General features: G+C 38.1%; 1 protein-coding gene and 1 long non-coding RNA gene across 2 annotated transcripts; both read left to right on the top strand.

Annotated features, from left to right (window-relative positions):
• Positions 1-12,273: 12,273 nt before the first annotated feature.
• LOC132044503 (uncharacterized) lies at positions 12,274-18,064 on the top strand. Its single transcript, XR_009412198.1, has 2 exons — positions 12,274-12,467; positions 12,901-18,064. It is a non-coding gene; the product is annotated as an uncharacterized LOC132044503 (long non-coding RNA).
• Positions 18,065-23,373: 5,309 nt separating this feature from the next.
• Positions 23,374-23,817, top strand: LOC132044502 (uncharacterized). The gene has a single exon (XM_059434995.1). The coding sequence runs from the start codon at positions 23,374-23,376 to the stop codon at positions 23,815-23,817; it is 444 nt and encodes a 147-aa protein (XP_059290978.1).
• Positions 23,818-24,355: the final 538 nt, after the last annotated feature.

Genomic DNA, 24,355 nt, shown 5'->3' with positions numbered 1-24,355 from the left:
CCGTTTTAATCCGTTAAAATTCTAAATACACTCGTTAACAATGAAAAGGAACCGTATTCATACCTTAAGCATGCAGCCCCCACGTTATCACTCTTCTCCTTGGTTGATTTTTAGCTCAAATTGAAGACAACGCAGCGTACAACACTTTTCTCTTCATGGGCTTCTAATTCGGGGCTCGGATTTTGGTCAAAATTGATTTTTCTTCTCTCCAAGGTTCTTCTCTCTGTCTTTCCAGAATTTTCTGGGTATTCTTGGTCTGAAAAATGAGAGGAAAGGGCTGAAATTAGACTTAAATAGGCATGGGTCATGGGCCTAACCCAATTGGGCCCGGTTTGGGCCTAGCCCACTGACCTTTCCGCCTTAAAACATCCATATCTCCTTATCCCGATGTCACCTGTGGACCCACGACCTGTGGTTGGAAAGATAATTCAATTATCTACAACTTCTATCTTTCGTGTTTTTCCAAATTCCAAACTTATAATACCGTTTGTGCCCCTCGAAGTCAGATCACCCGAAACATTACTTAAAAATATTTGTTTGAGGACTTCCACTTTGATTTGGCTCAAGGGTCCTTCTTGAGTTATGTTTAACTTCACATATGTGATTCATATAAATTGTCGCATGTCCCAAAAAAAATCTCAGTGTGTGGACCCCACCTCGCTTGCGAATAATCCGACGTACAAAAATACGAAATATAATCTTGTCAACGTGAGTTTAAATTATGAAGCAACAAATGATTGTCAATTTTTGGACTCCAATTTTTCTTGGTCATGGCCGAATGGCCTCTTATTCTTTCTCCATGCTTCTTGAATTTTCTAGGGTGCTAAATGATGAAGATGACTTAATTGTCATCTTTTAGCCACTTATATATTACTTCCATGTGGCCCATGGCCCACACCCCACACATGGCCACATATGGCCATTTTCATGAAATATTCTTTTTCCAAAATTTCACTTCTAGCCCCTAATTCTCATGAAATGCTTAACTTTCCATAATTCACTTTTAACCCCAAATTTTCCTTATTCCAAATTTACCCTTAACATTCCATACCAATAAAAAGATGAATATGCAACTTATGCATTAAAATCAACAAAATTGAAAATTAAAAGTCTTGTCCATAACTTGTCGCAACCAACTTAGAATATTCCAATGTACAAAGTACGGGGTATAACAGATATCAATGCCAATGAGAATCTATCAATACCACTCATGCCACACATAGACACATATCACAATTTCACGAATAAATTACACCCTTCCTCTTTATAAGACAATACCCAATAAATGAGAGATATGGGTTCACAATCATGATAAGGTAACTCAAAGATCAAGTCTAGTATCACACATGTGGCAACAAGCCAATAGATCACAATAAGGGAACAACCCACAATCTACAATAATACCAACCTAAGTAATCCATCCCAACTTCATACCTGAAGGCGTAACATGCTTTCTCCAACAATCACCAACTCTATAGATGCTTCGCTAATCGAAGTCTAACCAATAGGTAAGCCGTAACCTACCTGGTAGCCGAACGGGAGCCACGAACAATCACACCATTGACTTTCCCTTTAGGTAAGCCTCCAAATACCCAAACTCTATCCATAATCGAATTCTAAATTAGAAACAAGGAAGAACGATACCCATACTGCTAGGCTATCTGAAGAAACAAAATCCACTATGGAAGAAGGGGAAAACGAGCCCACAATGGCAAAATGGGTATTTCAAAAGTAAAATCCGTAATCCAACTTTCTAGAAGTTCAATTCCACTATTCAATTGCTAGATTAAATCAAGAATAGGTCAGTTTCATCATTCAAGTCAAAACTCCCAATTTGGGTATAAACCCTAACTTTCAATCTTTCAATTCATCAACAATAATGGAAGATTTAAGCCTATTAGTTACTAAATCATCAAATTCAATACTTAGATTAGTCAAATCGACCAATAACTCGCATTTAGAAAGACTTAAACTCAAATAATGAAATAGACATCAAAACCCATCTTTCCTCTTAAGTTCCATAGAAATTCTAACATGGATTCAAGCTTATGAAAGGTAAAGGAATGAATTATAGGTTAGGGAACTTACCCACAAGAGAAATCAACCAAGAACTCCTTTAAATCGCCTAAAAAAATGCTTAGGAACAATAAATGAACTGATAGGAAATGAAGGGTTTTAACTAGGCATTAAATAATATTCTGGCCGATCATTTGCTGCAGCGGTAGAACGTCCGCTACAGCGGGCCTGCCATCGCGGCCAACCCTTCTCTGTCACGAGACTCCACAACGGATCCCCATCCGCTATGGTAACTCACCACAAACTCCACATACTCGCCGTAGTGGACCAGGCCTCGCCACACCAAAGCTCGCATGATACAGTAACCGGTGCCGGTACTACAGACACCGTACACCGAATAACTCGGTTTTTCACTATCTCAGTCCTAAAACCCGACAATCACCTCAGACAGCACAGATACACACCAAACATGCATTCAAAAATAAAAACACACCACAGACTCACTCGTGGTCTCAAAATTCCCAATGGAGGTCTATTTGATCGGGTCAACACCCAACGACCAATTACTAACTTCCAACTAATAACTCGAAATGCTCCCAAGTCCTTAGGAACTGAACCAAATATCCCACCACGTCAAAATCGACCATCCGGACCTCTCAAAATCAATGAATTCTTAAAAAAGATTCGTTTACTCAAGATACCTACCAAGAAGAGGCAAGAGGTTGCGGATCTCCACAAACCTATTCCAAACCCGTACCAGCCATTTCCTAACAGAATTCCTATGCCGGGCGATGCTGACATTGAAGAACGGATAGGGATACTATTCCAAGAAGAAGATTGCTCAGTCATCCTAGAAGAATATGCAGAGGCACCCACCATCAGAGATGCAAATCCAGGTGAGCAGCTGTACAATTAGACCTCTACCCCGCTACTGGATCTTCGGTAGAGAAAGATGAATTAATTTTGAAAATAGGGAGAATTGATCGAGGCCCGATTAGTCACTTTTTATCACTCTATTTACCTCGTAATATTTTCAAAAAACGGAAATGGCTTGACGTTGATCCAAGCCAGAACCACAGTTTGTACTTTTGTTAATCTAAATCAACGAAAGCCTCGGTTTAATCAAAATAATTTTATTTATTTGTTACGCATGCATGTTTTATAATAACATACTTTGCCTTGAATTTTCAGTAATAAAAATGATAAAACAACCCTAAATGTCATGACATATTGCGAAACAAATGAGTCGAGCAGTATAGAGGACGAAGAGTATGAGGAATACGATGAAGAAACAATGTTACTTGAGGGTCTCATAGAAGAGGTAGAGCAGTTAGAGAATGATTAGAAACTGAACATGGACAAAACGTAAGCAATTAATCTTGGTGACAAAGAGAATGTCAAAGAAACCCGGATCAGCGCGCACCTAGAAGCACCTCAAAAGGAGAAATTGATAAACCTACTGAAAGAATATGTGGACATCTTGGCATGGTCATACACGGATATACCAGGACTGAGCGCCAGCATAGTATCCTATCGGTTACCTATCAATGCGGGTTTCACTCTTGTGAAACAAAAAACCAGACAGTTCAAGCCAAACCTCAGTGTCCGCATCAAGGATGAGGTAGAAAAACAAATCAAGTTCGGGGTAGTAGAAGTAACCTCATACCCCACTTGGTTGGCCAACATAGTGCCGGTACCCAAAAAGGATGGAATGATAAGAATCTGTGTGGACTACCGGGATCTCAATGTCACGACCCATGACATTGAGATAAGATAAGAAACCGATGGGCCGTGATGGGAGTCTGACCTCTAGCGACCAAACACCCTTAAATACTTATCTCAGACATACTGAACATCTAAGGCCCATAAATGGCACAAACTAATCTCATAAAAGGGAAACATCAGAACTCTGTACAATTAGCATATATATACACAAATATGCGGAAGAACGAACAAAGCCGCCAGGCCGCTACATATACAGTACATAAAAGAATAGAAGCCGACAAGGCTACATCATCTGACTACTACATACAACCATCTACAGACCTCTACTGGAATGAAAGCTGTAGAAAAGACGAGACAGGACTCTGTCATACCCATATGCATACACATCTCAAAAGGGGCATGCCAAACTGACTGTAGCTCCCGATTGAATGGAGCGTACTGACCACTGCTAGATCTAAAGGTCCTACTGAGCTGGACCACCCGTCGCCTCCCGTACCTCGTACATGAACGCACCCCCCACCCCCCCCCCCCCCCCCCCCGAGCAAAGGGGAGTCAGTACGGATAATGTACCGAGTATGTAAGGCTTAGGACAACAACATATATATATATGTATATACAGATGAGGATCATGGATAAGATCTGAACTCATAAGCTGAAATGACTGACTGCATGTACTTGTATGAACTAGTATCTGCCATAAATCTGCGTAGCTGATAATGCCTCTATGGGCACATAATATGCATGCTCATACCTATCAATGATGGCCATGCATCTATATGAGTGCATATATAACGCCTGATATATGTGCGTATATAACGCCTGTAAGCCTCTATGGCATCTCGTCATATCATATTGGCTCCTCTGTGGCCATAATCAATATCATCATCATAGTAGTACTGCATATATCACGCCTATACCTCTTCTCATACTTTGCATATATCTAATATTCGCGTGTATAACGCCTGATATGTGTGCGCATATAACGCCTTCTAGTCACGGGTCAATATACATAATATATAATGAATGTAATGCATGAATAGACTGTATGCACAGAACTGGTTGCATAAGACTGGACCCATGAACAGAAGGGTCACTCATAAATGGGGTACATGAACATCAAATACTGAAGTACTCCTAATACTTCTAAGAGTATAGTAATATGTAATCTCACTTACTCGCTTGTTGGATCATATCATAGGATCATGCCAAAAGAAGGAAAAGAATGACCTTAACATACCTTGAAGTATACGCAATCACCCAACTTCTACCTCTTGAACTTGCAAGTCTACAATTAAGATAACATAGGGCGTAAGTAGGCTATTTACTTCGCTTACTAGCCATCCTCAAATACGCATAAAGCTCAACGAACTATAGACAATAATTTCCTTGTAAGCTTACAACTCTCCAACTTTTCATTCGATCCCACATCAACTACAATACTCACATCCACTACAATACTCACATCAACAATGACAACACACAGATTACCCTTCATCAACTTAACACTTCCATAATTACCTTATTTTCACTTAACATCACTAAACTCTTGATAACCAACTTAAATATAAGGGTAGAAATCATTTACATACCTTGAGGGGTCAAGAATCCCAAGAATCACTTCTCTTCAACTCCTTAACTTGACGAAACCCTAGAAGCAACCTTCTTCTTCACCATCTCAAGTTTTACGAGGTCCGGGTCTTGTCAAATCTTCACTAATATGATGGAAAATATTAGGAGAGAATATATTAGGGTTTTCTAATTTTTGGAAGGAGAAAAATATCAAATAGGGTCGTGGACCACCTATTTATACTTGGAAGCCAAAAAGGCTACAGCGTCCGGTTCGACGAGCGGGTCGACGGTCCGTTGACCTGCGCCTACAGATGCATGGCTGGGGGATCCCATCGACGCCGCACGTCGACGGTCCGTCGAACATGTCGACGATCTGTCAACGATGACTGGTGTCCTACAGATTTTCTGATTCAGTTCAGATCACGTCGATTCGATTCGTTCAACTTCTAGCTCTATAAATTGCCAGAAATATCTGCTGGTACCCTCATACACGGGGTAAGACATTTTCTACCTCCAAACTCAGGCTCGAGTCTCTATTCCAAGGGCATACCTGACTAGGAAACCATAGGTTCTACTACTATGAACACGAGGGGTGTAACACTCAACAAAGCCAATACAAAGGACAATTTCCCCTGCCAAACATCCCCATACTCATAGATAATTGTGCCAAGCACGAGCTATAGCCATTTGTGGATTGTTTCGCCGATTATCACCAAATCCTAATGGATAGAGAGGATGCGGAGAAAACAGCCTTCATCACTCTATGGGGAGTGTACCATTACAGAGTAATGCCCTTCGGCCTCAAAAATACCGACGCAACCTACATGAAAGCCATGACCACCATTTTCCACGACATGATTCATAGAGAAATGGAAGTATACGTGGACGATGTCATTATCAAGTCAAAGGAAAATTCGGAGCATACTACTCATTTGAGGAAATTCTTCGACGGGCTCCGAAAGTTCAACTTGAAATTGAACCCGGCAAAATGTGCATTTGGGGTACCGACCGAGAAGTTACTGGGATTCATAGTCAGTTGAAAGGGCATAGAACTAAATCTGACCAAGATCAAAGCAATCCAAGAGCTACACCCTCCCAAAACCAAGATGGAAGTCATGAGCTTCCTGGGAAGGTTAAATTATATTGGACGATTCATAGCTCAATCCACAATCATTGTGGAGCCCATCCTCAAGCTTTTAAAGAAAGACACTCCCACAAAATGGACAAGAGTGCCAAGAGGCATTTGATACTATCAAGAGATACCGTCTAATCCACTCTTGGTACCACCAAGACCCGGGAGCCCATACGTTGCTATACTTATCGGTTGCTGAAAATGCCTTCGGTTGCGTGTTAGGACAACACGATGAAGAAGGGAAAAAGGAACGTGCCATCTACTACTTGAGAAAAAAGTTTACTTCCTGCGAGACAAGATATACGCTAATGGAGAAAACCTGCTGCGATTTAACTTGGGTAGCCCAGAAATTGAGACATTATTTGTCTTCCTATACCACCCACCTCATATCCAAGATGGATCCACTGAGGTATATCTTTCGTCAGCCCATGCCTATCGAAAAATTAGCCAAATGGCAATTGCTGTTGAGCGAATTCGACATTGTATACATAGCCCAAAAAACCGTCAAAGGACAAGCCTTGGCTGACCTACTAGCTGAAAGCCCAGTGGATGAAGAACTCGAACCCCTCCACACTCATTTCCCAAATGAAGAGGTATTAGCCATAGAAGAGGAAGCAGTGGAACCATACACAGGCTGGAAATTGTTTTTCGATGGAGCAGCCAACTACAAAGGTTTCAGAATAGGAGCGATTCTAATATCAGAAAATGGGCAACATTACCCAATGGTCACAAAGCTCAAGTTTTGTTGTACAAATAACATGGCTGAATACGAGGCCTGCATTCTAGGCCTCAGAATGGCACTAGATATGGACATCACTGAATTGCTAGTCATTGGAGATTTTGACCTATTATTTTATCAAGTACAAGGCGAGTGGGCTACCAAAAACAAAAAAATCTTGCCATATGTGAACTTGGCACAAAGACTGGGCAAGAAATTTAGAAAGATTGAGTTCCGACATACTCCAAGAGCTCAGAACGAGTTTGCCGACGCGCTGGCCACAATAGCACCAATGATCCAACATCCCGAAAGCAGTCACATCGACCCGCTAAGGATAAGCTTGAAAGAAGGGCATGCCAATTGTTGCTATGTAGAAGCAGAGCCGGATGGCAAGCACATCAAAATATACTTGGAGAAATGGGAATACCCCAAAGGAGTCACAAGTGGACAAAAGAAGACCATCAGAAGAATGGCAAATGGTTTTTTCCTGAACAAAGAGGTGTTGTACAAACTAACGCCGCATGCTGGGATATGTGGACCCCATATGAACGGATTTGTACTAGCAAAGAAGATTCTACGAGCTGGATATTATTGGATGACCATGAAAAGTGATTGCTGCAAATATGTGCAAAGGTGTCATCAATGCCAAATCCACGGTGATCTAATCAAGGTTCCACCGAGTGAGCTTAATGCTATGAGCTCACCATGGCCTTTCTTTGCCTGGGGAATGGACGTCATTGTACCCATCGAACCCGCAGCCTCAAACGAGCATCAATTCATTTTAGTCGCCATCGATTACTTCACCAAATGGGTGGAAGCAACATCACACAAGTCAGTAACAAAGAAAGTGGTAGCCGATTTCGTGCAAAATAATATCATATGCCGATTCGGCATACCCGAGTCCATCATAAATGACAATGGGGATCTGAATAGCCATCTGATGAAGGATATCTGTGAGCAATTCAAGATCACTCACCGAAACTTGACAGCCTACCGGCTACAAATGAATGGAGCCGTAGAAGGAGCCAACAAGAATATCAAGAGGATATTGAGGAAAATGAAAGACAATTACAAAGGTTGGCATGAGCAGTTGCCTTATGCTTTCCTAGGATACTGTACTACGGGTAGAACTTCAACAGGAGCAACTCCATACTTGTTGGTCTATGGAACTGAAGCAGTTATACTTACCGAGGTCGAGATACCTTCCTTAAGGATCATCCAAGAAGCAGATTTGGACAATGTTGAATGGGTCCGAGCTCAATATGAGCAATTGGTTTTAATTGATGAGAAAAGGATGGTTGTCGTATGTCACGGTAAACTATACCGACAAAGGATGGCAAAAGCCTTCAACAAACGAGTCAGGACTCGACTTTTCCAAATTGGACAGATGGTGCTCAAAAGAATTTTCCCGCACCAATATGAATACAAAGGGAAATTCGCTCCCAACTGGCAAGGTCCTTATATGGTCCACAAAGTACTCTCCAGAGGAGCGGTAGTACTGGCATTAATGGACGAACAAGAGTGGCCAAAGCCAATCAGTTCAAACGCAATCAAGCGCTACTATGCATGAAGACAAGTTGTTCAGTCTGTAATAATACTTTTGCTTGTAATCGTTATGTTATTTTCTTGTATTAGATATTTCCTTTTGCTTGTAACTGTTTCATAGTGGATAGGAAAAACAAAACAACGTTTGTAATATGAACAACGCAATGACCTGACTTCCCCACAGTAGGAAACGTAGGCAGTCTGTTTGGGACCCGGTCACATTATTAGTAAAACCAAAACTCATTTACTTTTATTCCGAACTACGTTCGACCTGATTCCTGCTGCGACAGGATACGTAGGCGCTCTTTGAGCTCGGTCGCACCAAAAGAAAAACCCAAGAAACCCCTAGGAAGCCTCAGAGATAGGACTTCACGAAGGACGCAAGGATCGCCAAACACCCAACTAAGGCGGAAATTTTGAGAAGATCTTAAAATTTGTGCCATCAATCCACTACAAATAGTCAGCCAATCAGGGGTTTCAAACTGGGATAGAAATTTTGAGAAGCTCTCAAAATTTCTCATTTATTCAATAAACTAGGTCAGAAATTTTGAGGTCCCCTCAAAATTTCCCGCAACTCGGAAGATTCGGCAGGAGAGTTCGGCGATCGAGATTTAAACTGGGGCAAAATTTTTGAGAAAAGCCTCAAAAATTCCGCGCGAGGAAGCAAAGAACCCTAATCACGGAAGAAGGGATCTCCTTCATTCAAAGCACATGTCATGACAATTAACCTTACAACTTTCAAAACAACGCATTTTATTTCCCTACAAATAGATATCTTTATGGTAACTTTACAAAAACGATTTTCTGCATAAACAAAATAAATTCATCTTTCAAATACCGAGCCGAAAGGGTTTCGAGTCCAGAAAGCCGAAGATGCGACAGCGCCGGCGACACGAATCAACTTTAAATAGGAAAAAACTAACCCATTTCTGATGCAGGTCCCCAGGACGTCGGAGGACGATCCTTTTCTAACTTTGCTTCATGTGCAGGAAATGGTTCGCCCAAAGAAGGTCAAGACCGCTGCTGAGATCAGGCTTTTAGAAAATATCCATCCACGAGGGCTATAAAGGATTCAAATGCCACAAGGGCAAAATATCTAGCCGCAAGGGCGACAAAAGGATTTGAATACCACAAGAACAAATATCCGGCCATGAGGGCTATAAAGGGATTTGAATGCCACAAAGGGCAATTATCTAGCCACAAGGACTATAAGGATTTGAATGCCGCAAGGGCAAATATCTAGCCACAAAGGCTGCAAAAGGACAAAAACACCATGAGGGAAAACACCTAGCCATAAGGGCGCACAAAGGACAAAAAGCCATAATGGCAAAATATCCGATCGAAGGGGGTCGTAGTAGAACAACACGGCATATCTAACCATGATGGTCACAACCGACATAAAGGACGAAAGAAAGAAGATTTAGCCAAAGGGGCCATATCTGTCATTCGCATCACTTCTTCTTATTTTCCATGAGGGCCATTGCATATCTATTTTCCTGCTGCCAAGAGGGCCATCACTTCATCTTATTTTCCATGAGGGCCATTGCATACCTATTTTCCTGCTGCCAAGAGGGCCATCGCTTCTTCTTATTTGCTATGAGGGCCATTGCATATCGATTTTCCTGCTGCCAAGAGGGCCATCACTTCTTCTTATTTGCTATGAGTGCCATTGCATATCTATTTTCCTGCTGCCAAGAGAGCTATTCATATAAACATACCAAGAGGGCTATTCATACAAACATGCCAAGAGGACCATTCATGTAAACATGCCAAGAAGGCCATTCATACGAACATGCCAAAAGGGCCATTCATATGAACATGCCAAGAAGGCCATTCATATAAACATGGCAAGAGAGACATTCATACAAACATGGAAAGAGGGCCATTCATACAAACATGCCAAGAGGGCCATTCATACAAACTGCCGAGAGGGTCATTCATACAAGCATACAGATATAATCAAGAGGGTAAAGTGATGTAAATTTAGTCAGATGACCGCAGTATTCGCTCCAAATATTGAAGGCGATATAAATCCAGTCAAATGATCACAGTATTCACTTCAAAGATTAAAGACGATGTAAACCCGATCAGATGATCGCAGTATTCGTCATCAAAATCAACCAACATTACTTAGAAAGTGAAATTAGATTTACAGCCGCCAGATGGAGTAGGCTGATCAAATCAAATCTATACATATGTGGAGCAAAAGTGGAATTTTTCGTACGCACTGGTCGAGATAGGGCGCCCATGAGAGTCAAGCTCTCCAACCAGGACTTGGAAGATCACTTCTCACCATGCTCAGCCATACAAGAATGTTTTATTTGCTTACCTGCTTTGCCTTTATTATTTCATAACCGGTCAAATGCACATCGGCACACACACAAAGGCACTCCAAAGATAAGAGATACTGTTTTCCTCCAATCAAATCGAACTACAAGTGACTTGATTCCCAAAAATAGGGATATGTAGGCAGATTCAATATCAGAGAGTAAGTCGCACTCCGACCAATCACCCCGGACTTCCTAGTTTGATAACCGGTAAATTCGAGATTTGCTTAAATTTGCATTTAGAAGTCATAATCGCGTCAAACTACAAACGGCCTGAATTCTCATGAAACCTGAGATATGTAGGAAACCCAGAAACCAGGGTCCGATCACGTATTTGAAAATTGCATAAAATGAGGGGTAATATCAGTTGGGTTAGTCAAATTTCGTTGCTCAGGGATGGTCCCGCCATCCCCGAACACCGAAGGGGCAATTGTTGACACCTAATTTTTGACCTCCCATAATTTATTTTAATTACCTAGAGTCCTTGACTATTAAACGGAGTGAAATATGTATTTTTAGAAGTCAAAATAATTTTATAAACATTAATTAGATAATATTTTACCATTCTTATTTGGTAAAATAATTTTTATAATGTTATAAATCATTTGGAAATTAATTTGCAACAATTATGATATATTAGCTAAATTTAATCAAGGAAATAGTTTAAAATAATTATTTAGTTAATTTTTTGAATTATCATAAATCAATTGGCATACCCCGGTTAGTTCAAGGAATCTAATTAATCAAACGAATTAATCATTTTAGCCCTCAATTCTTAATTTGGCATTTTATCATAATTAATTGAGTATTTAGTTGTGATTAATTCTATAAATTGTTTACTATATGGCAAATAATGTCTACAATTGAAATAATCAATTATTAGTCTAATTCTAACCTTATTTAAAATAGCATAATTCATGGCTTAAGTTTAACTAAGGTCAATTTTTGCAAATTAGATTTAATTAATTAATTTGTCATGCTTGACCATGATTAAGGGTTTAAATTAATTGATTTTTCTTAATTATGGTCATTTATTAAGTAAGTGTCAAGTTCTCCTGTATATACACATATATACATGGATATACTTGTGTATACATGTATATCACGTGTATATATATGTATACAGTGGCCCATTTCCTTTATCTTTTTTAAAATTTGGCTGAGTCAAGGCCCGAAGGACCAAGACCCGGCCCATTTGACAAAATATATACATAGCCATTCCGGCCATACACGCATTTTGCCTCATTCTTAACTTAAGGAAGGGTTTCCATTGTGAAACCCTAGCCGCCACTAGGAGACTTCTCTCTCCTCGGTCATGTATGCTTGAAAATGGCAAAGTTTCAGAGTGTGGCAGGTTTTCTCAATCATGGTATGCCGATTTTGGGCAAAGCATTAATTGCTTTGCCCTCTCTCCACCATATCGCAACCAAACAGGGTATTACCTTCCCCCTTTTCTTTATATTTATGCTTTTATGGTCAAAAGAGTACGAATCCCATTGTCTTGACTCGTTTGAAACCCTCAAATTCAATTGGTTCATGAAGAACACGTTGGATTACCTTATTTTGGGTCAAATCTGACCCTTCGCACTTTGTTTCGTTTAGATCCTAGCCGTTAATGCTAGAATTTGAGGGATTTTGCTCCAAAAGTTGATGAAGTCCCACATCGTTTGAGATTAGGTTTTTTCTCATATTGGGTTCTATAAATAGAACCCCCAATTCACACATTTTGAGAGAGGGGTATATCGAATATTACACATATTCACCAAAAAACTCGATTTTTCTTATGTTTTGGCAAAATTGCTTTGAAACTTTGAATTTCGGGTTAAGTTAAAATTTTAAGTACTTTTTTCTTTGTTTGTGTGGCTAAGTTGTGAGGTTGAGGAGCAAAAGGGGTCTCCAAAGGTCTATTCTCGATGACGGGCTGCACTTCAAAAAGTTAATTCCCTTTCCTTTTAGTTATATTTCCTATTATTTAGTATTCATGTTTAAAACTGCCTTCATGTGAGTTTATTTTCTACTTTTGTATGGTTAATCTTAGTTTCATTTTGCTTTAGTATATTCTGTGATTAATTAACTGTTTAATCATGTAGCTTAGATAGATTATATTGTTAGCGTAGATTAGCTGTTTGCTAAATTCTATTTATATAAAATTAGGTATTTATGGCTAGTATTAATCCTGCTATATGCTTTAGTTAGGAGTAAGGGTGCATAGTATCTATTGGTCATGTCCAAATTTAGAATCAGCTTGATAATCATGCCTAAATGCTTGCTACGCCTGAGATAAGTTGGTTTCTGTTGATGTGTCAAAGCGTATACTTGTTCAAGATCAGTTAACTTGTAATATGTTAATCCTATATAAAAGTATCTGCCTAGTTTATGGTTCATGGAGTCATGAATGTTGATCCTGCCTGTCCTTCAAGCTGTCTAAGTTTCAATTGGTTTATGGTTTTCTAATCATGTTCATGCCCTTAACTGATTATCAAATATTGTTTGGTATGTGTTTGTCTCATACAAGCCTGTTGAATCACGGTTGGTAGTTGATTGAGTTTGGTTTGTACATTTAACTAAACCTTGTCTCTAGTTGAGTTTGATTTTACTTAAAAGAGGCCATATACATCACAAACCCTCAGCCATTTGACAGCCCTTGCTTGTGTGCTTGCTTAATTGTGCCGTTCTATTCTGAGTGTTTAGTGGACATACTAATTATATTATGAGAACCAGTAGAATATTATGTCCTTAGAATTGGGTCTGTCTAAGAGTAAAAAGTGATATCCTGTTTACCTGTTTAAATGCTGATGTTGAAGCTCTTGTTTGCCTCTACTTATGGTCTGTCTATGCTATTTGTACTTAAAAACTTGGGGTCTTCAAAAAAAAAAATCTTTTCTTTGAAATACTTACACCCGGTCTACTCATAGTCAAGTTTGTTATACTTGTGTAAATAAAATAAGATTTGTAAATCATCAACAAGAGGTGTTCATTTGAATATGAAGGATCATAGGTGTGACTTACCTAGGACCAAGAAAAGGGGATAAGACTTAGAGTTTCTAACCAAACTCGGTCAATTCTCTCTTTATTTTGATTGCTGGGGTTCCCCTATATGAAACTATATACTATGAAACCCTCAAAAATGAAGAAGAGGATCAGTATGCTTAGACTATTCCAATTGGTAGAAGCAGTTTCTTTTTATTTACTTTCTTTTGCAAAACCTAAATTTATTTATTTTTTGTTATCTCAAGAGTGTGGAAATATGTGTTTATGGACTGTGTGCTTGAAATTTGCTAAGTGGTTATCTTACTAAGCTTGGTGTCCATGAAAGTCAATATGCCTTTTCCTTTTATGTATTGTTGACATATGTGTTGTTATACTAGGTGTATACCGAATATACATGACTTGACTTGTATACACCATAGTGTAGACAAGGAAGTATATTTTGTATACCCTTTGAGTAAATTCTGAGACTTGACATTCATGCTAAGTTTGGGCCAAATCTGTCCTCACCTTAGACATTCACTTTGTGGGCCTGCACTACTCTTAACACTGTTTAGTTTCAATACTCGATTTATTTCGGTCTAAACCATGACTGTTCCTTTTTGGGCTTTGAGTAAATTATTTGTTCAACTGGTGGAATTTGTTAAGGGTATATATATATATATATATTGACTGCGTATGTATATCTGTGTATCCATGTTTGCTTCAATGTTCACTTAGTCTTTAAATTTCTTCTTATTCGCATAATATAGTTTAGATACTTTCTAACCCATTACCTTCTTTTTTTCCCCCTTTTATGGCATGGAATTATTTCTTGGGCCGACTACTCGTTGCATAAATCTATTGGGCTTGAGGCCGAACATCCTTCTCTTGATCGAGTCCGATTGTAGAAAAATAAGGAAAGCTAATATTTGCATTTGAAGGACCAGTTATGGGTGAAAATTACACTGATGGGCTTGGGTAGGCCCATCAGTTAAAATTTTACTTTCTTCCCTTCTCTATTCCATATATACCTAGCATGTATATATTGTATATGTACTAAATGTGTAAATAATGAAACCCTTGTGCATGCTAGAACTTAGGAGGAACACATAGTATTTTTAGGTAGTCGCCAAAGCTTTTTTCAAACTCGGATAATGATCAATTTTTGCGTGAAATCGAAACTTGGTTTGATTTTGGGTTTAAAATTGGTGTAATACTATGGCTAAGTGTATGATAAAAATGGAGTTTTGGTTAAGTCTAAAACTGGATCAATGCAAAAAGGATTTTCAAATTTTAAGTAACAAGTTTTGGGCTTTAAACCCGAGATGAAAAAATGATAAAACGGTTTGACGGGTTCACCTAAAATGGAGACGAAGCTAGGAGAAGAGTTTGACTTCAAAAATTGGCATTTTTCGTATACCAAAAGAACAATTTTCTGGACTTAAATTGATTTGTAAATGAAAAACTTTGGACAAAAACTAGAATTTTGACTCATGGAACCTCTTAAAAAATGAGACTGTTGTTTGGGACTGGAAGCCCAAAACTTATTGGGCTGAAAAAACAAAGGAATTTATTGGACTGGCTTGAGGTCAAGACGGATTTAGACTTAGAATATGGACTGATTATATGAGCTTCAATGATAAAATTAGACTTAAATAAACACTTGTGCTTTCTTTATATATATACGTGCAAAAATCGGAGATATACTCCATATTTTTCTATATATATGTATAATAAAACCCATAAGAACTAAACTCATTTTATTAAGACTAGAATAGTAGTGACTCTACTCGGGAGAAATCCCGGGTGTGTCCTAGTCCGGCAATAAAGTGAGTTGAACACTTTCGCAGATTTTTAAACCCAAAACCCCCTTTTTAAAGGGGACTTTTTGCCAAAAAATTTCTCGAGTTTATGATACAAATGAATGAATTTTTTTTTTCCGGAAAACTAAACACTTTTAAGCAAATAAATTCATTTAATCACACATTGAAGCCCGTAGGTCAACTGTATTCTACGGATCTTTAATACTAGGGTGCGTAAAACCTTCCCTAGGGGATCACCAGAACCCTTACCTCGAACTTTGGTACCAAAAGATTTCTCTCTTGCTTGAAAAATCTTTTACCCGGTTTTCCTAGTTTTCCTTTAATAAATTAGGTGGCGACTCTAAAAATACTAAAATCCAATTAGAGCACCAACAACCTCATAGTAGCTTTTATGCCTTAAGTCGCGTAAAAATGAACCGTAACATATATAACTTACATGTTACAATTATAAAATCCATACTGATCATTCCTTCATTCCTCAACAACATATCCATATGTTACTTCAGTCTCTAGGCTTCTGTTTATTTATTAACTAGCCACGAAATCTGTGACATTTCCTTTTTATCAATCCACTAAGGTCATGATACATCTTTGTTGCCTCCAAATAGATCATCTACCCTTACTACATTTAACATAAAGTTGGTTTTGATATCTTAGGAATCCTTCTTGCTAAGATACACTTTTCCTGAATCCTCTTTCGAGTTTTGGTTTAAGAGATATACCATCTCTAGGCTACTATGTCTTTACTCAAGTTTTCCCAACATATATCATATTTTCCTATTGCTATTCTTCACTACGCCACGCTCACCAGTTGAAGCTCTATAGTGATCTTGGCAAGCTTCTCATATACTTATATCATCTCTGTGGTATATAATTCCATATCCTTCTGTTACCTTCCAGAATGAATAAATCCATTTCGGTGCTAGGTCTATCCTTATTCATCTTAATGCAATGAAGCTATCTTACACGAACTTACTCCTTATTTAGGTCCATCTTATTCCATTTACTTACAACGCGACTTTAATTCCTTTACATCCTGAGTATTCTATGCTGGAAATTCTCATATCATCTATAAGCTTTGGCTTCCAGATAATCATACACATTTATTCTTTTTCATCGTAGGCTGCTACTGTCAAGTACTTGCATGCCTTCAAATAGTTCATTTCCATTTCAATCCTCTTCTATTGTTAACTCTGCATCTTTCCCTCAACAAAGACGTTACTAGATCCCGACCCGAATACCTTTGCCTTTAAGGCTTTCCCTGTACAATACTTTCCTAACCGGTATGCGATGTTGGAACTTCGTATCCATATGACTAGCTCGCGGTAGCTATTTCGCTTAACTTCTTATCTTAGTCCCTTATTTACTTCTAGTGTCGTCATACTCAATCCTTCTCTGTTTCTCCAGTACTGAACTTCCTATTACACCCTTATGTTGAAACTTTAAGTAATTCCTTCCTTAAAGTGCTATCTTCCAATCTTTACCTTAATATGCATATGACTGACTGGTCATGTTTATCGTCAAATCGTCCTTATACCTTATCGGCCTGCTAGCGTAATATCCCTTTGAGGTAGTTTCCAATTGCTTTGTTATTATCTTTCCATCTTCTAACGAGGCATACCCCAAATCCTATACCTGTCGTCTTGTCTTCCCTCCTTAAGATGTTAACCTGCTACTCTATATTTGACATTCCATTTAACTCTCCTTTTTATGGCTAGTATTTACTCCCAGTAATTTCTGCGACCAATCTTAACCATAACTGTTCGTCTTCTAAGTCTATCTGGTCAGTTGCATGCACATATAAAGGGTCACATATTTTCATAGATGTACTGGTCTTGGATGGCCTAATATTTCATCGAAGAGATCTTCAAAAATTTTCCTTACCGTCTTCCAGCAATCATCTTTTTTCTATTACTTGTTCACCCACCCAATCACTGCAATGGTATCTAGCACAAGAGTCTCTTCTCAAAAATCTGCCCAAATTGTTAACGTTCCTTCTTTTCTTTGTTACATCAATGCTCATTCTTTTGACAGGTCTCTTTTGGACTACAAGTTCGTCTCATCAGTGAAAGGCATATCTTATATCAACTTGCGACTTCATACTCATTCATTTCCCATCATACAGTTAATTCTTCAAGAATATCTCTCGCTTCCTTCATTAACTATTCGGCCTTGTATTACTAGCTCAATAATCCTGTGATGGTAAAACTTCTGGAGGGAAATTTTTAGTACCTTTGTCTTATACATACCTGCGAAATAACTCATGTTTCATATATCCTTATACTCGTACCTTTGTATAACATCTTGCCAATATACTTTGTACGATGAGAAAGCTGTTATATCCCGCATTTTGTGCAATCGGATAATTCAAGACAATCGCGAGAAGACAATAAGCAAGGCCACATTTTATTTTGTTTGGCATATGAGCTGCTTGTAAAAAAATTTAGAAGTGGAATTAATGAGGAAGGTCAAGGGCATAAAGGGAAATTCGCAATATGACTCGTGGGAATATGGAAGAAAGACGAAGGGCAAAGTTGGAAGTTGGAAAAATTGTTTCCATAAATTACAAGAACTAGCTAAGAATATAAAGTGGGCTTGACATTTTTTTAAAAGAAAATGGAAGGCCCAACCGGCCATGCATAGGGTCCAAGCCCACATTGAACAAAATTTGGTCAATAAATAAGATGACTAAGTCATCTTTATCACATAACCTCTAGAATTTTCAAGAAAAGAAGAACAAAACAAAGAAGGAGAAAATCTATAGGCCATTCGGCCAAGAGAAAAATTCCAAGGAAAATTGATAAAAAAAAAAAAATTCCTTCAAAAATTACTTTCTACCAAGTAGAGGGTCCTTAACAAGGTGGAGTTGTTGTTGAAGCAAGAAAAACTCACAATCATACAAGTTGCCAAGTTGTAGCCAAGGGAGAAGTGAAGAAGAAAGGTGAGTATTAATTTTGTTTTGTGTGTTATATAAGGTTTATGTGTGTTGTGGTATGCTAAAATGGATGAAATTCATGAAGGAGAGAAATATAGTACATGGCCGTGCATATATATATGTGTGTAGGAGTCATGATTCAATTATGTTGTCTAGTGTTTGGTTGTTATGGTTGTAAATGATATGTAGAAATAAGTAGAATTTATGAAAACATGAAAGTTTGTGAAGTGGGTGTGTTGTTTGAAAGTTGGCCGTAAGTGTGTGTCAATGTGTAGGAAATATGAATTGAATTTTATGTGGTAATCTAGTTGTAGTTATGGTGGAATTTGTATTAGAAGTGAAAGTTGAATGAATTAGTGGAAGTTGGAAATTATAGTATGTGGCCGTGTGTGTATATTGATAATTGGAAGATTTTGTATATTGAAAGACAACGTTCTTGCATGGGTAGTAAGAAATGGTATTAGTATGACGTTGTTGGAATATATATTATAAGGTTGTTATTGTGTTTATTGAAGTCGGAAGGTTTTGAAGAAAGTAGTAAATTGAGATCGTGCGGTTGAATGGAATATGTGAATTGCTAGTGTGATTGTTGAATTATGTTAATAGTTTGGCCGGGTTTGAATTCCCGAATTGTGATTGATGAGAAATTTGGCTATATTGAATGTTGAGGATGGTATATTTACGGAGGAAGTCTTTACCGAAATTTCGGTAGCCAAGTGTTTCCTTAAGATTCCAATTCTAAGAACCCTAATAAGAGTTTTGGTAAACATGACCAATTTGCGATTTTGACGAGATTACGACGTGAATTTGGAATAGCAAAAGGAGTGGAAAGAGGTATGTAAGGTTTCACCCTTCTTTCTATGGCATGTCTTAGACGTAATAAGTTGGGTACGAGCCTCGGGGACAACTCTATTCCCCGGAGTCCGCATCCAAAGTTTTCCCTTTTTCCTTCGGAACCGAACTAGAAAGTGCGCGAAATGTTGGAAAGACCTCCTAACCAATAGAACTTGCATAAGAGGACCCGATTACCTTAAAACCATTCTAAATAACGCCATGACACGTAACATATGTAAATTTTGTACGCTATCTCACTCGGCCCGAGGTGGGCCCAGTGTTCCCGGAATTTTCCTATCGTTTCGCTTGACTTGTTTTGGATTAGAATCCTAAGGAAATCTTCGACCCTTGTCCCGATTGTCGAACGATAAGTACGGTATCATCCTAGTGCAAAAGTATCCCTGATGAATGTGATCTTATAGCGATAACGATGAAGCCAAAGGTGAGAGAAGTGCCTACGTTAGATATGTAGACGATATATTTTGCTATGACAATGAAAATATGAGAATGTTAAACTAATTCTGGATATCCCAATGCTATTGTAGGTAATGACTATTCTAAGGATTTTAAATACATGGAATTATGCCTTACGACCCCGATTGATGTGTGTACTCGACATACGTATATGTATATGATAACCGAATCAGAGCGCTATATAGACGCTGATAAATACACATGATATAAGTATATGTATATGATAGCAGAATCAGAGCGCTATAGACGCTGGTAAATATATATATGATATAAGTATGTGCATGTGACAAAAAGAATCAGAGCGCTATAGACGCTAATTATATGTATATGATATAAGTATATGTATATGATGAAAGAGCCAGGACGCTATAGACGCCGATATTTGTACATGAAACATGCATATATTTACGGGGAAGTTAGAGATAAGGGCAGAGCGTTATATACGCGTATCCACCTGATCAGTTGGCATTACATGACATGATATCGTCCCGGACGCGGGATGCCCGGACGCGGGATGTGCATATTTATGGTTAAATGGATCGGGCCGCGACGCCTCGCAATATGATATATCCTATTTTTATGTATATATGTATATATATATGAGTAAGGAAAGCTAAGAAAGCACGGCATCTGCCCAAGGGCACTTATATGTACAGGTTATGTTTCTATCCCAGAACATGTGTTGTAATTCATTTATGTCGTTATACATGATTTATGTTTTTCGCATATTACTATCCATGCCTTACATACTCGGTACACTATTTGTGCGACGTCCCTTCTTGTGGACGCTCGCGTTTCATGCCGCGCGAGTCGGCGGACAGGCGGATTTGATCTTTAGAGCTCTACCGGCCGTACATGACGGCGCTCCGGTTGTCCCGAGCCTCACTTCGTGGTACTCTTTTGTGTATATTTTCGGGCACGACAAGATACTCGCCCTCTCTATGTATAAGTGTACTATGTCTAGAGGCTCGTAGACGGATATGTACGATCGATTATGTACGATTAAATATGTGGTATTTTGGCATCTTAGTGTTTCATTGTATGAAGCGATAGCGAAGCTAACTAGTCTATGTTCATAATGACGCTGCTAATGTTAATGTTCGCCCGAGAGAAAAAAAAAAATACGGTACTGTTCATACGACTTGCTAAGAGGTACAGGTAAAATGATAGGTAAGGGGTGCTCGGTACAAGTATCGGGTACTCGTCACGGCCCCTAGTTGGGTCGTGACAAAAGCCCTCGTCAATATCTAGCTCATTAAGTGACATACATCGTTCTTTTACCTCTGCGAACTAATCATATCCCTTTTTAATATTCGAAACAATAACTATACTTGGAGAAATCTTGCGTTCCGTATCATATCCCTTTGAGACTTTAGACATCATCATCCTTATAATTGATACTCTTTCCATTTCTGTAATTCCTATTTGACCTCTTTCTGCTCGTAAATCATTGGCATATTCACACTCAAGGATCATATTTAAACACATACGTTTCCTTTCCACGTCTTACCTCGAGGGGAAATACAACTCCCATCTAATCATATTGATGTCTCATTAATAAAACACTTCTAAGGTTGATAACCACTCACAATATAACTACAGTCCTTCGCTATTACCCAACTGAAAATCCCATTGAACTTCTCTTCTTTTTAAGTCCCATCAGAATACTTCAAAATTTATCTTAACAGAATTACATATACTATAACAATACCACCCTCAAGGGTGTACAAACAATATTACCACAATAATTGTTCCTAATGTCATTGTTCATCCCCTTGTACTATACTATTTTCCCTTACTCACAAGTCATTCATATCTTACTAATTCCTCTTAATACCCATCATTCGTAATTCTGTAGATATAGTCTCTTCATCGAACTATGTTCCCCACACATGCCCTTCCTGATTAATCATACTTTTACCTTATTACCACAACATATCTTTTTCCACCGTACTATCAACATATCCACAATTTTAACCCATTGTCTAACAATAGATTCCACTCTAGGTTCCTCTTTAATATCACTCCTTTTCTTTTCCCCTGTCATCACTACAATCCTCGAATCACCCGTAGTCCTTTCTGAAAGAGTCGTCGTCAAACTATAAGACAACAGAGGTCAAGGTTAATGATTTACACCCTATGACTCAGCTCCATAGCAAGATCTACGATACAAAGAAGGCCATCCTAAATGCCCTGCAGCCTCCTGTTTATAAGTGTGGCGCTGACGAGGCCAACGTGTATAGATTTTTCTGCTCGTACTTTGTCAATAGTAAAGTTTAAGATATCGTCCCACAGAGATTGGAACCACCTATGCTACAGATTTGTATTATCTTTGTTACTATTTGAGAGAATCAAATTGATGAAAGGTGAGTTTTTGAAATTAAAATTACTTAAATTAAAAACAAATCACTTTCGGAAAAGTTATATATAAAAAGAGTTGGGAACTGCTGAATTCACTTGATATATTTTTATGATAAAATCTCAGTTTCTACATGCATTTCTCTAAGGAATAATTACTTATTGCTAATACAATTATATTTTCACACTAAGAAATAAATATTTAATTAACACTCTGTGAGGTTATGTCAATTAATTGCTTTAAAACTAGTGACGATTAAACTGAAATATTTTCTTGCTTGAATTGTGCTACAGGAGTAAAGATCTCTTGCGATTAGCCTTTAAATCAATAAAATTATTTGAGTCAATCCCTCCGTGAGAATTAAGACTGAAAGAAATAAAATAAAGACCATTTAAATCAATAAACTTATTTGATTCAATCCCTCAAAGGAGAATTAGGACTCAAAGAAATAAAATAAAGACCATTTAAATCAATAAACTTATTTGAGTCAATCCCTCGGTGAAAATTAGGACTCGAAGAAATAAGATAAAGATTTGGAATAATAATACCAAAAATTAGTCTCACTCTGCTATGTTACTCATTGGTTATTATATATTAATTTTGCTCCACGAAAATTACAAAATTAATAAAAGAATAACTTAGAGATAAAATATTTAGACGTGATAATAATGAATTGAAATAATCATTCCAGCACAGTTTGAAATATAAATAAAACGTTTCAAGCCAAGAACATATAAAAACTGAGATAGTATTATGAATATATCAAGCTTCCTCAACTATCCCAACAGAAAGAAATTACTCCATTATGGAGTAAGAAAACTAAAAAAATAGAAAATGATATCCTACAAAAACAAAAAGAAGAGAAATGGACCAAGACTAATTCTTGTATCTTGCTAAATATTGGATGCCCTTTGTCTTCAGAGTAGCTTGCTACTTGTAGAAATAGATGCCTAACTTTTTCTCCATAGACGCATCTGTGGATGCCATAGATGCGACTGTGGTAATGGATGCGTCTGTGGATGCCATAGATGCGACTGTGGTGACGAATGCGTCTGTGGATGCCATAGATGCGACTGTGGTGACAGACGCGTCTGCGGATGCCATAGATGCGACTGTGGTGACAGACGCGTCTGCGGATGCCATAGATGCGACTGTGGTGATGGACGCGTCTGTGGTTGCCATAGATGCGACTGTGGTGACGGACGCGTCTGTGGATGCCATAGATGCAACTGTGGTGACGGACGCGTCTGTGGATGCCATAGATGCGACCGTGGTGACGGACGCATCTGTGGATGCCATAGATGCGACTGTGGTGACGGACGCGTCTGTGGATGCCATAGATGTGACTGTAAATTTTCACGGATGTGTCTACGGAGTTGTAGATGCATAATGGTTCCCTTCTTTTCTTTGGCAATTTTTTCCTTCTCTTTATTTCTCTTGTAATCTTTTTCCTGCAAGATTTGTTAGAAGATATGCGGGAATATGATAGTATTATTCATGTTTTATTTATAAATCTTATTTTTAATATACAAAATTACATGACTAATTTATATCCATCAAATTCCCCCACACTTGAATTTTTACTCGTCCTCGAGGAAAAGAGTTTATATATATATATATATATATATATATCGGAATATTTTTAGAAATTATTACTAATCCTGTAAAATGAAAATTTAATCAAATAAAATTTATCATATTCAAACTTTATAATTTTTCTATACTTATCCAATCTTTACCTTGTTTTTGCTTTTATTTTTATTCAACAAGAGCTGCATCTTCTTACTGTTTGGAACTTCTCCGAATTGATAAATTTATGAACATTTGCGCTGATTATTCTTCATCTTTTGTCCATAGGCTTGCCCTTTATGTCTATCTCAACTAATGTAAACTAAACACTGATTTTTAAAATCTTTTAGGTCTTTTTC

The sequence above is a fragment of the Lycium ferocissimum genome, unplaced genomic scaffold (genome assembly GCF_029784015.1).
Source record: "Lycium ferocissimum isolate CSIRO_LF1 unplaced genomic scaffold, AGI_CSIRO_Lferr_CH_V1 ctg4667, whole genome shotgun sequence".
NCBI classification, from domain to species: domain Eukaryota; kingdom Viridiplantae; phylum Streptophyta; class Magnoliopsida; order Solanales; family Solanaceae; genus Lycium; species Lycium ferocissimum.
Note: the sequence above shows the minus strand (reverse complement) of the source record. Positions and strands in the feature narration are given on the sequence as shown.

What these genes read in the sequence shown, in the direction of transcription:
- LOC132044502 (XM_059434995.1), top strand. Translation starts at nt 23,374, where the DNA reads ATGCCTAACTTTTTCTCCATAGACGCATCTGTGGATGCCATAGATGCG.